The sequence below is a fragment of the Echiichthys vipera genome, assembly GCF_963691815.1.
Source record: "Echiichthys vipera genome assembly, chromosome: 5".
NCBI classification, from domain to species: Eukaryota; Metazoa; Chordata; class Actinopteri; order Perciformes; family Trachinidae; genus Echiichthys; species Echiichthys vipera.
Genome location: NC_139830.1, coordinates 28,158,089 through 28,169,782, shown reverse-complemented (window position 1 = coordinate 28,169,782; position 11,694 = coordinate 28,158,089). Strand labels below are relative to the sequence as shown.

The 11,694-nt window shown below is 41.6% G+C and overlaps 1 protein-coding gene across 1 annotated transcript; it reads left to right on the top strand.

Moving 5' to 3' along the window:
* Nucleotides 1-373: 373 nt before the first annotated feature.
* Nucleotides 374-11,108, top strand: LOC310947571 (porphobilinogen deaminase-like). The gene is made up of 14 exons (XM_083914417.1): nt 374-509; nt 3,025-3,078; nt 3,598-3,670; nt 4,308-4,357; nt 5,409-5,464; nt 5,841-5,918; nt 6,908-6,985; nt 7,081-7,156; nt 7,862-7,975; nt 8,069-8,107; nt 8,197-8,316; nt 8,452-8,505; nt 10,070-10,156; nt 10,576-11,108. Exons 1-14 carry the CDS (start codon nt 486-488, stop codon nt 10,747-10,749), a joined length of 1,077 nt encoding a protein of 358 aa, XP_083770543.1. The 5' UTR covers nt 374-485; the 3' UTR covers nt 10,750-11,108.
* Nucleotides 11,109-11,694: the final 586 nt, after the last annotated feature.

The following is an 11,694-nucleotide window of genomic DNA, read 5'->3' as shown; positions in this document are numbered from 1 at the left end:
GAAGTGGTGGATAGGTGTGGCACTTGACATACAAGTCAAAGTTTATATAGCAGTAGTGTTAATTATGGCCACATCACCAGGTCCCATCTGAAGGGGAAGAAAGATACTAGCTTTAAAGTGATTCCTCTGCCGGGTCTTCATATATTGATCATTACGTCTGACTGTGTCAGTGTTACACATTCACTTCAAGAACACTGAAGATTTTAGGACTTTATCTCAGCTAATAAAGAAAAAGGACAGTAATCTTATTTCAACCATAGATTTCAGCATGCGCACCATCCACAGGAGAAAACTGAAGCCGGAACAAGGAAATGACCTCTAGCCGGCCCAATGACATCACAGCTTCCGCGTCCATTCATAGAGGAGCCGTGTGAGAGCAGCGACGCCACTGTTTTCAAGGATTTCCAGTTTTTTAATGGTCTCTGTGTTAAGAAGAGCGCGCTGTTTATCCGTGTAACGTCGGCAGAGAGAATCGGACCACCGACATGTCGGGCGAAGCGAGTTCTGCGGTAGGTTTGAATCAAATTTCCCCGGTGGTTTTAGTTTGAGCCATGCATGATGCGCTAGTGTTTGCTGTGGACGGCGGGCGCCATTTCTGTACGCCCCCGTCATTTGGAGCGCGGTGATTGGTCGAGCCTCGTGTCTGTTTCAGTGCTCGGTTTTCTATTGGACGGTTAGAAAGGGATGAATGGTCTGTCAAACGGTAGCTAGGACAGCTAGGAAAAGCAAATGAAATCTGTTTGACTTTGGGATACTACCATTTTAACCACGTACTTGACTTGCTAGGTTCATAAACTACGATAAAACACTGTGTTAATCTTTTGGCAACATTGCGTAAGCAGAACATGTTCTGACAGTATCCAACCAAAGCTCAGTGTCCCTGTTCATCTGCTAAACTTTAAAGCCCGAATGTTAGCCAGGGACTGCTGCAGACACACCACGTTGGTTCATGTCCTCACAGGTCAAGGTTTATTTGCATCCGGACAAGAAAGCAACAGAAGCGTTTAGTGTGTGAGCTCCTTTAAAGCCTTACTCCAGTTTGACCCAAAGAGCAGCTTCTTTGCTCCCGCCCACTCGCTTCACCTGTGTCCTTGGTAGTAGAATCCTCAAAGCAATTTCAGAGTCTCAGTTATTATGATGTTCTGTCTTAGTGCTGTTTGTTCTTTTTAATGCGTGCTGAATGGAAGAGCAACTACTGAGAACCAGCGGTGGAGAAAGTATTCAGGGGGAAAGTGCTAATGCCACACTGTAAAAGACTCCATTACAGTTAAAGGTCCTGCACTGACAATGTTCTCTAAAGAATTACCAGAAAAAAAATACTTTCACTAGCAAAAGTAAATGTATATAAATGTATAATATAGTGTTATACAGTAAGGTTATTAGTAGTCATCAGTGTTTAAGCAGTATTTTATTCTTGTATTCGGGTCAGTTGCAGCTATTTTTATTTATTTTTACACTGGGCTGCAGCTAATGGAATCTGTTGACTGTTTTCTGGGTCTGGTCCTTTTTTGGTTGGTTTGTAAAATGTCAAACAAAAAGTGAGGAATGCTGTCACAACTAGTGACACCGTCACATGTTTTTGGTCCCACCAACAGTCCAGACCACAAAATGATTCACTTTACTGTAATTTAACACAAGGGATGCAGCATATCTTCACCTTAGAGAAGCTGAACTATGAAATGTTTCATTTCTGCATGAAAAACTACCAAATCTATTCATCAGTTATCAAAAAAAGTCAAAAATGAATCAGCTACTTGATCAATCAACCAATCATTTAAGGGCGGATTTTCTATACTGTTGGGGAGTTCAATATTTTACAATTGGTCATATTTTAAAACACCTTTTTGTATGTAAGGATTATTGTAAAGTAACTCGTGCAGCTGTCAAAAAACTGTAGCAGAGTAAAAGTACAATATTTGCCTCAGGTGGAATAAAAGTATAAACTGTCATGAATTGGTGAGTACAGATACCTTAAATTTGTACTTAAGTTCAGTACTACTTGAGTAAATTCCACCACTGCTGACAACTGTAAAATCATATTGAGTCCTTTTTATGATCAATTTAAGCATACTTAAACTAATAAAACAACAATTAACAAATCAGTAACTGTTATTAAATAGTAATATATTATACCCAATAATATTTATAGTAACTATAATATAGTAGTCTTTTTAGCGTTCATTGTAAAAGGTTTTAATTGAAGTTCACGGTTCATTAAAGAATCAAAATCTATTATTTCACATTCAGAATCAGAAATACTTGAATAATCCCTAGGGGGGAATTATTTTCGTTCCAAAACTCCTGATATACAAACAACAAATATTATACAGACTAAACATATATTAGAAAAAATATTTGTATTTCATTTCCAATATTTCAGACTCTTCTCATTAGCGTTGTTGCCTCCCGCCACTTTAAACAGGCATCGTAAAACATAAAAGTTTTTTTTGTATAATTGAGTTTGTACACTGCTAATATGTTCTTTGATATACAATGTGGTTATTATTTAACTCCACTTCAGCAACAGCAGTGAAAATGAGCTTTAACTGTCACATCTATTGTTCGGTCTGTGACAGCCAGCTGTTTCTTTGGTGGCCGATCATTCAGAAATAAAACGTTTCAGCGCTGTGACCACACCTCATATACAAGACAAGATATACAAGACCCTCCTCAGCTGCCCCTCCCTGGCTTTTATAACGGACTCAATGAATCGGCACACTTATCTTTTGGAACCAGGGATATCTTAGGGTGGAGGTCCTGAAGGAGGTGGTGGTGGGGTGTCCGGTAAAAAAAAGACCACTGTTCAGTATCTAGAAGCTGCATGACCTCAGCACAGCTCCTTACCAAGACACAGCAGCACACAATAGCCTCCACAGTGCACACGCTCAGTGCAGACACAGAATCATGGAGCAAGGACCTTACAAGTACATCAGGGTGAGGCGCGCAGAGAAAAGGGAGCAGCACATAATGGAGGTGGATATGAATGGGATATCAAAGTGAGTTTAAACTCTTTTGTCTCCACAGGATGGGAAAGACAAAGTCAGTCGAGTCATCCGGATTGGAACTCGCAAGAGCCAGGTACAGTACTACGTTCATTTAATTCTGAGCTTAACTTTATTCTGCTTGCTTACTTTTTTAATATGCGGCTTTAAATGTATGTCTTTGGGTTTTGGCTGTAATTGAAATATGAACACACAGAGCCTTAGTGTGTCAGTTTGATGTGAGTTATCTGATGCACCGTTCCATGCTGGGTTCCTTTAGTACAGCGGAGCAAGATGTCTGAAGCTCCTCTCGTAGAGATAACAAAGCTCCGGCTCAACAATGTCTTTTTTTTTTGAAAGATTATTTTTTGGGCAGTTTTCAAGCCTTTATTAGAAAGGAAAGACAGGAAATGGGGTGTGAGAGAGAGAGAGAAAGGGGAGAGACATTCAGCAAAGGGCCGCAGGTCGGAGTCGAACCTGCGGCCGCTGACTCGAGGACCTTCAGCGCACTCTTCCTCCTCCACTCTCATACTGAGTTGATGGTGACTGACTCTGTGAATGGGTGTTTGACACAACGATCAGTACAGTCCAGCTAAAGTTTGTTCTTCTGCCCCAGTTGGCTCGCATCCAGACTGACAGCGTGGCGGCCAAGTTGAAAGAACTGTACCCTGACCTCCACTTGGAAATAGGTGAGAATCATCTAATTCATTTATATTTATAGTGCCAAATCATAACAAAAGATATCTCAGGACACTTTACAGAGTAGGTAGGTCCCAGCTTCATTTTCCATCAGAGCATCCTGTAGAGGCTTTGTAGCCGTGTCACAGCATTTTCTAGCCCCAACTTGCCATGTGCACATTATAATATTTATATCATGATTTACACTTTTAAGTTTTATTCATTATTAAGGTTAATTATTAAGTCAAAAATGCTGTAAAACCAGCTCACGGTCTGCACAGGTAGAATCAAATAATTGTTAAAGGTGCTACAGAGGCTAATAAAGTACATTATTATTATTGTTGTTATTATTATTATTATATACCAAACATGATACGGTGGAAAAAATAATGTTAAATGTAGCTTGTAGCCATTTTTTTTCACTATGTTACCTAACACTTGTGCTTGTGTCCACTTCTGCAGTACTGTTGTCTTGTTGACTCCTGTGTGTGTCTGTTGCGGTGCTTTCTGTCACCTGAACAGTCTTTGTCTCATAAAGTGGGATACATGAAAGAAGTCCCTAAAGACCTGTTGACCTGTGTCCTTAAAGACAGACTAGTTGTTCCTGGTTAATCATATAAATGCATCTCTGCTTGTTCTCTCTCTCAGTTGGCATGTCGACGATAGGAGACAAAATCCTTGACACAGCTTTATCAAAGGTAAGGCTTGGTATTATTTCTTCACATCAAAGGCTGCATTCAAGTAGACTGTTTAGAATTGGGTTATTGTTAGGGCCCGGGCAATATGGGGTTTTTGAGACACTTTTTGGGATTAATTGAAAATAGATAAATGTTATATGGATTGGCACCGATATGACTCTGCGAAGGTACTCCGAAGGCTGCTTTCTTATGCAATTCACTTTTTAAAAGAATATTTAACTTTTAATGTATCCTATACATACAATGTATTACATTGTTTACCAGTTCTAGAAATGGAAACTGAGAAATTAAAGAATTATTAAAAATAAAATGAATAGCTCAATAAACATCACGTTGAGTTACACCCATTCCCTGAACATTTAAATAAAGAATAAATAAAAATAAAACGAATAGCTCAATAAACATCACGTTGAATATCAGTCAATTCCTGAACATTTAAATAAAGAATTAATAAAAATAAAATGAATAGCTCAATAAACATCACGTTGAATATCAGTCAATTCCTGAACATTTAAATAAAGAATGAATAAAAATAAAATAAAATAAATAGCTCAATAAACATCACGTTGAATATCAGCCAATTCCTGAAATTCCTTAAATAAATTATTATTAAAAATAAAACAAATAGCTACATGACACATTTTCTAAATCACCCCAAGCACTGTTTGTTTTTTCTGCATTATATGTTCTGTAAAAAATGTTTTCATATCAGCACATATTGGAAAATATATACACTGATACGGATGGATACCAATATGTCTGTGATAGGCCAATATCTGCTGATAATATCCACCAACTGATATTGACTGATTATTCATATAATCCAAGAAGACATGCATAGTGAGGACTTGTAGCAGTCAGTATTTAAATACACAACAGTGCGTTGCATACCCAGTTCATGCTCACCTCTCATTGTAGGATTAGTGAATGATTACAATACATGCAAATGGAAGATGCATAAAGAAGTCCAGTGTGGATCTGCTTGTTGTAAATGTCTGATTTTCAGTGTAACAGATGAATGTAAAGAAGCTGCTTTTTCTTTTGAACGCAGATTGGAGAGAAGAGTTTGTTCACCAAAGAGTTGGAGAATGCTCTGGAGAGGAATGAGTGAGTGTGACACCGTCATCTGTGGCTGACACCACACCGGCTTCACACCATTGTTTCACCAACAGACACCAACCATTAGGGCTCCACTGACAGGGCTGCACTTGTAATGACTTTTGCGTTGTAGCTGTACTGTGTGCCAATACTCAAGTAGCATTTTAAAACAATTTTTATGGCAGGAAAAAAAAAAATCTTGGATACGAATTCCAGGCTATTTACATCAAATCCATACAGAGCAGAAGCCTTTGATTCCCTCCGGCCTCAGATGTAGCAGGTGGCTCTGCCTTGATGATGTAAAACATATTAAGCAGTGAATGGCTGTATTATACCCTAACACATGAGTGGAGCATGCATATGACTGTCTCTCTGTGTCCCACAGGGTTGATCTGGTTGTTCACTCACTGAAAGACCTTCCCACCACGCTGCCTTCAGGATTCACCATCGGGGCTGTGCTGAAGTAGGTGCACTCACACAAGTAGTATTTTGGAGGTAACGAGTAGCGCTAACTCGAATAGGGTTAACAGTAAACGAGAATGGTGTGTCGATTAGGACACAGGAATTCATTTCTTCTTAGCCTGTTTCTTGTTCCAGTCGTATTTATTTCTGATACTGGGTGTTGTCATCAGTCTACATAGAACAAGAAATAATCACCATAATTCACAGCCTTAACACCACTGTAAACCACAAATATTGAAAGACTGTATACAAATCATAAACACTTGACTATACAGTATAGCACATAATTACTCAAATATAACATTTCAGCATGGGCATAAGCTTCCAAGTAGCTATCTAATGGAAAATGGTAACCTAAAATGACATACTTACTTTACTCAGATAGATAACAGCACGGCAGTATGCTATACAGTTCATATTAGGTAGAAACAAAGCGAGGCGAGGTGTTAAAATATCAAACTTGCACAAACAGGAGCGTTATTAAACTCACAGTAAAGGAATAACAAAACAGCAAACGCTTACTTTCGGTCATGAACTCCCTACTCGGAGTATAACTCACGGGAGAAACGCAGGAAAAAAGGCAGAGGAATTATAAGCACAAGGTGGTGCGCACTGCTTCCCAACTCTTACTGTCAGCAGGCAATGACGAAAACGCAACTTGAACTAAGGAACGTCATTCTCTCCGGTGAGAAGGTACAGGTAGAGGCTCTTAAAAGGACAGTTACTCATAAAAGTAAAAGACTTTCAAACAAGTAGTGTGCAGTGTGTCTGTATATGCTCACACTGTATTATGTTATTGTTAATACATATTTTGTCTTTTTATTGTTTTATTGGATCATTGTTTCATTTATTGGAAAGCACCTTTTTGGTAAGATGACCAATTTGTGGCACAGGAAAGGGTGGAGGACTTGTGACAAAGATAGTGGCATATGTTGTGTAATCTCATTATACTGTAACCACTCACTGTCCTTTGCTTCCTGCTGCGTTTAGGAGAGAAAACCCCCATGATGCCGTGGTTTTACACCCCAAACATGTGGGGAAAACTCTTGAAGCTCTGCCAGAAAACAGGTACATTCCAAGAAGGAGTTCAACTAGTTTTATGTTTGTTTTTCCATCATATGAAAAGTATGGGTAACTGGACTTCATCCTGTGTGTTGGTGTAGTGTGATTGGCACCAGTTCACTGCGACGCGCCGCCCAGCTGAAGAAGAGATTCCCCCACCTGGACTTCAAAGATATTGTATCCTTTTAGGAAACAGTCAGAACATGACGATGAGATGGGAATTATCAGTTTCAGGTTTAAGAAGTGTAAGGGCGTACTCACACTGTCCTTCCGCACTGCGACCCGGGCTTTAGGGTACTTGTCCCCCCTCCCTCTCCCCCCGCGCCCCAGCCCCGTTTGTACTCACACTGCCTGGGCCTCGGCCAATACTTCTTGCTGTCCATACGACATCACGCCGTAACACGTCACACGCATTGATCGCGTGTGTGTGGCTTTGTTTACAAATCTTTCCACAGACCTCAGAGTTTTTGTGCGTCTTGTCGACTGTTTTTGAATCTTTTCATCGACCAAATCTGCAGTAAACACTCCACCTCCGCATCACACCAACGTGAACCTTTCACCACCATTGTTGTTGTTGTTGTTAAATGTCCACGCATGGTCCGTCCTTCTATTTACATGTCCGAACAGGCGGACATAACGCTACTGCCGTAGGGCTCGTGCTCGTGCTCGCACACGTGCGCACGCTAGTGCTCGTACATGCCCGCTGTCGGCTGTTATGCGCGGAACGGGTGCACTCACACGGCTTAAAGGTACTAGGCTTTAGCTGAAAAACCGGTTTTGGCCCGGTACAGAACGACAGTGTGAGTGCGCCCTAAGGGTGCTAGCAAGCCCGAATGGATATTTCTGATGTCTCTGAAGTGTTTCCTAAGCCGCTGTCTCTAGCGTGGGAACCTGAACACACGTCTGAAGAAGCTGGATGAGAAGGAGGACTTTGCCGCCATCATCCTGGCTGCTGCGGGCCTCAGGAGAATGGGCTGGGACAACCGGATCAGCCAGGTACAGTTCATGATCGTGTGAAGTCCTCCCTGTCAAGCCTGCCTGGCTCCTCATTTGTCATCTAACAGTCAAACTGTCTGTTTCCACCGGTAGATCCTGGGGCCTGAGGACTGTATGTATGCTGTCGGACAGGTAAGAAGAGGGGGTTGGAAAATATGACTAATAAGTAGAAGAAAAAGACAAATAATAGCTAATAATACATCCCCGGTGTGTGTTGTCAGGGGGCTCTGGCAGTGGAGGTTCGAGCCAGAGATCTAGACATCCTGGAGATGGTGTCTGTCCTCCATGACCCAGACACTGTGCTGCGCTGCATAGCTGAGAGAGCTTTCCTCAGACACCTGGTACACCTAAGACACACACACACACACACACACACACACACACACACACACACACACACACACACACACACACCGCGTTTGACTCACTTTGACATATTAAAATCCGGATGTATTCAATGTAACTGTCACTTGCAGGAAGGTGGCTGCAGTGTTCCAGTGGCTGTAAACACAGAAGTGAAGGACTCCCAGGTAAGAATGATAGAGACACACACACACACACACACACACAGGTTTGCATAAAATTGACCATTTGTGAGCTTGAAAGAGCTTGAATATATAAATTTAGAAGTATAGAAAGGAAAAAGGTCTTTTAGTAAATAGGCTATGTTTGGAGCTTTCCTGTGTGTCCCAGAGTTGTGTCGTTGTTTTTCGCTCCAGCCTGCTTGTTCTTATTTAAAAGAATTCTCAGTGTAACTGATTAATCTTGATTCGGGTCTCAAATGATGTTGGATCCTTGAACTTGAGGGAATTTGACCTGGAAAGTCCTTAAAAAGTCCTAGGAATTGAGTCATGACCGAAAGAATGACATTGCTGGTACAAGCTGACAAAATGCTCGTTGTTTTCTCTGAGTCTGGCTGGTGTCTCCAGTAGAGATAAAGTGAGAGACTCAGCCATCCACGAGGAACTCTGAGTAGAGCCGCTGCTCCTTTGCGTTGAAATGAGCCGGTTGAGGTAATTGGGGCATCTAGCAAGGATGAACCCTGGGCGCCTCCATGTATGCATATTGAAGTGAAATAATATTTTACATGGCAAGAAATACTGGGGAACAGAGCCTACCAGTAGACATATCAAACATGTTATCAGGTCAAAATACATGAAACTGTATTTTGCAGATAAAAACATTGGATATTTTAATGATTAATTGAACCCGAAACTCTAGAAGTCCCAGAAATCTGCTCACCTTATTGAAAACTTGTTTTAAATCAGAACTCTGTAAATGACTACATACATGGTATCATGCTAACAGACTGAGGCTAAAGCTAACAGGTCCCAGGTACAAAGTCAGCAGGTGATGATCCATTTAGAAAGAAAATAAGGGCGCACTCACCCTGTCCATCCGTACCGTGCCCAAGCACGCTTCACGGCTAAAGTCTAGTTTGTTTGACCAGTGTGAGTACAAATGTACCTCGCCCAGGGACGGCACACTTGCCGGCCGTGGACCGGTTGAGAGAGGTGGGCTTTTGTAAAGCACAGATGCACATGTACAGGCACGAGCGCGAGCATTGTCGGAGGTCTTGATGTCTATTTATCATAGACTGTATAAAAAATGCACGTAGCATACCCGTCGAGGTCCCTTCTCTCAACTTGATCCAATCGTCCTCGCCTACGGGAGTCGCCATCTTGTCAGACTTTGACTCCGCCTCATTTCCTCTTACCAAAAAAGGGCATGTATGTGACATTGGGGGGAGGGAGATAAGTCTATCTGATGGACGTATATCTCTGAGGAGAAGTGAGGGCCAGCAGCTAGCTGTCACTCAAGAGGCCACGCCCCTAATTATTCATAAACTTTAACCTCCAATAAAATAAAAACTAGCCTGCTAGAAAAGATAAGATAAGATCCATGTTTTGGATGCTACAAAAGAAAAACATACTTGGACAAGCAGCACAGGTTAACACAGGTTAGTCCACAGAATGTACAGTGTGCACTCTGATACAATAGACTCCAGAATCAGTTCCCACACATCATTGATCCAGTCTCCAAGAAGGATGTTTTGCTATCCCCACAAAATAATGCTATTTGATGTTATTCCAGCTCTACCTGACAGGGGCAGTGTACAGCCTGGACGGATCAGACAGTCTGAAGGAAACCATGCAGACGAGCATTGCTGCAGATGACAAGGTACCAGCTGAGGTCACAGTATATTGGTCTACGGAAGAGTATCAGGGCCGGACATCAAAAAAAATGGGGGGAAAGATTTTTTTTTTATTAAGTTCTCATTTCAAGAATAAAGTCGAAAGTTGTAAATCAAAATCGGTTTAATTAAAATAATTTTTTTTCTCTTTTAGTTTAGTAAGACTGACACCAGGCATTTTATAGATGAGTAAAAGCTAGTAGTTTGTTTTTTTTCTCAACATTTCGACTATATTTTTAAAATAAAAAAATCATCCCCCTCTGCCTGGCCCTAATGCTCTTTCGTATTGGTCACATTTATGACCATTGTCTCGATTAAAAACAAACAAGCAAACCAAAAACACTGCTTGTTGGAGTAAGAGACATGTAAGAAGTGGGACGTTGTGTGTTTGTTATTTGTGTGACAGAGCACAGAGGAGGTGGACGAGCGGGTCCAGCGAGTGGGAGTCATGGCCAGCAAGATCTCGGGTGAAGCCCAGGACAGGGCTGAGCGACTGGGGGTCGACCTGGCCAAGTTACTGCTGAGCAAAGGGGCCAAGGAGATCCTGACAGTGGCCAGGCAGCTCAACGACGCCAGATAATCCCGCCCGGCTGGGGGGGGCAGGGCTCCGGAGGGGAGCGCCTCCTTGAGTGCAGTCAGTCACAGCCTTATGTCAAGTCAAAACTTGAATTCTTTATTGTGTTACACTTTTGATGATGTGTGAGAAAATGAACGACGGCCTTCTGTCGTACCAGGGGAGCTCAGTCAGTGGCAGATATATTGTTGAGGATTTTAAACACTACTTGGACCAAAGTTGTGCTCAGCCCAGTACAGCGCTGCTAAACTCTAGAGCCTGTATAGAGTCTGCAGCACTCTTGGTCTTGGTTCCAGCCTGTTCTTACCTCATTGAACCATCTCCTGAGCCTTACAGGCACAAGATGGCCGCTAAACATTGCCTTCAGCACTTCAATGACTGATATCCTCATAGTGAAAGCCTTTTTTTTTTTTTTTTTAAAGCATATCTGTATAGTATTGATATAATTAATGAGATGCCACTAAAATTCAGCATTCTCAGATATTTCCTCCCATAATCAAGGATGTTTCTGTCTCAGCTCGCAGCTGCATTCTCATTCGGACAGACTGACTTTTGATGCTACCAAAGATGAGTTTCCGAGCATATGTGCACATTTTGTGGTTCAGAGAAGGCCTGAAATAGGCCTCATGTCAGTGTGAAAGATGAGAAATGTAATTATAAATATAAATTCACTCCTCCAGTCATCCACTCTATGGCCACGAGTTGAGCACATGATGGAAGTAGTAAAGTGTAGGTCCCAGATCAAGTGGTGTTTTTATCAAGTTCCTTTCCTACAGAGCTTCACTTCTTTATTCAGCTCAGGTTGAATGCAACGTTTTCAGCTGAGGAGGTTCCTGCTTTTAAGATGATGCCAGCTACCTCTTCTACAGAGAGAATATATTTAATATACATGATGAGAAGCTGGAGGGAGCGTTCTGTTTTACTCCACCCGTGGCACAGCTAGCGGTGCTT

Excerpts from the sequence above, each read along its gene's own strand:
- LOC310947571 (XM_083914417.1), top strand. The coding sequence starts at position 486 with ATGTCGGGCGAAGCGAGTTCTGCG. Across the intron at positions 7,157-7,861 it reads ACCTGGACTTCAAAGATATT|CGTGGGAACCTGAACACACG; the intron begins GTATCCTTTTAG and ends CGCTGTCTCTAG. Across the intron at positions 8,506-10,069 it reads CAGAAGTGAAGGACTCCCAG|CTCTACCTGACAGGGGCAGT; the intron begins GTAAGAATGATA and ends ATGTTATTCCAG.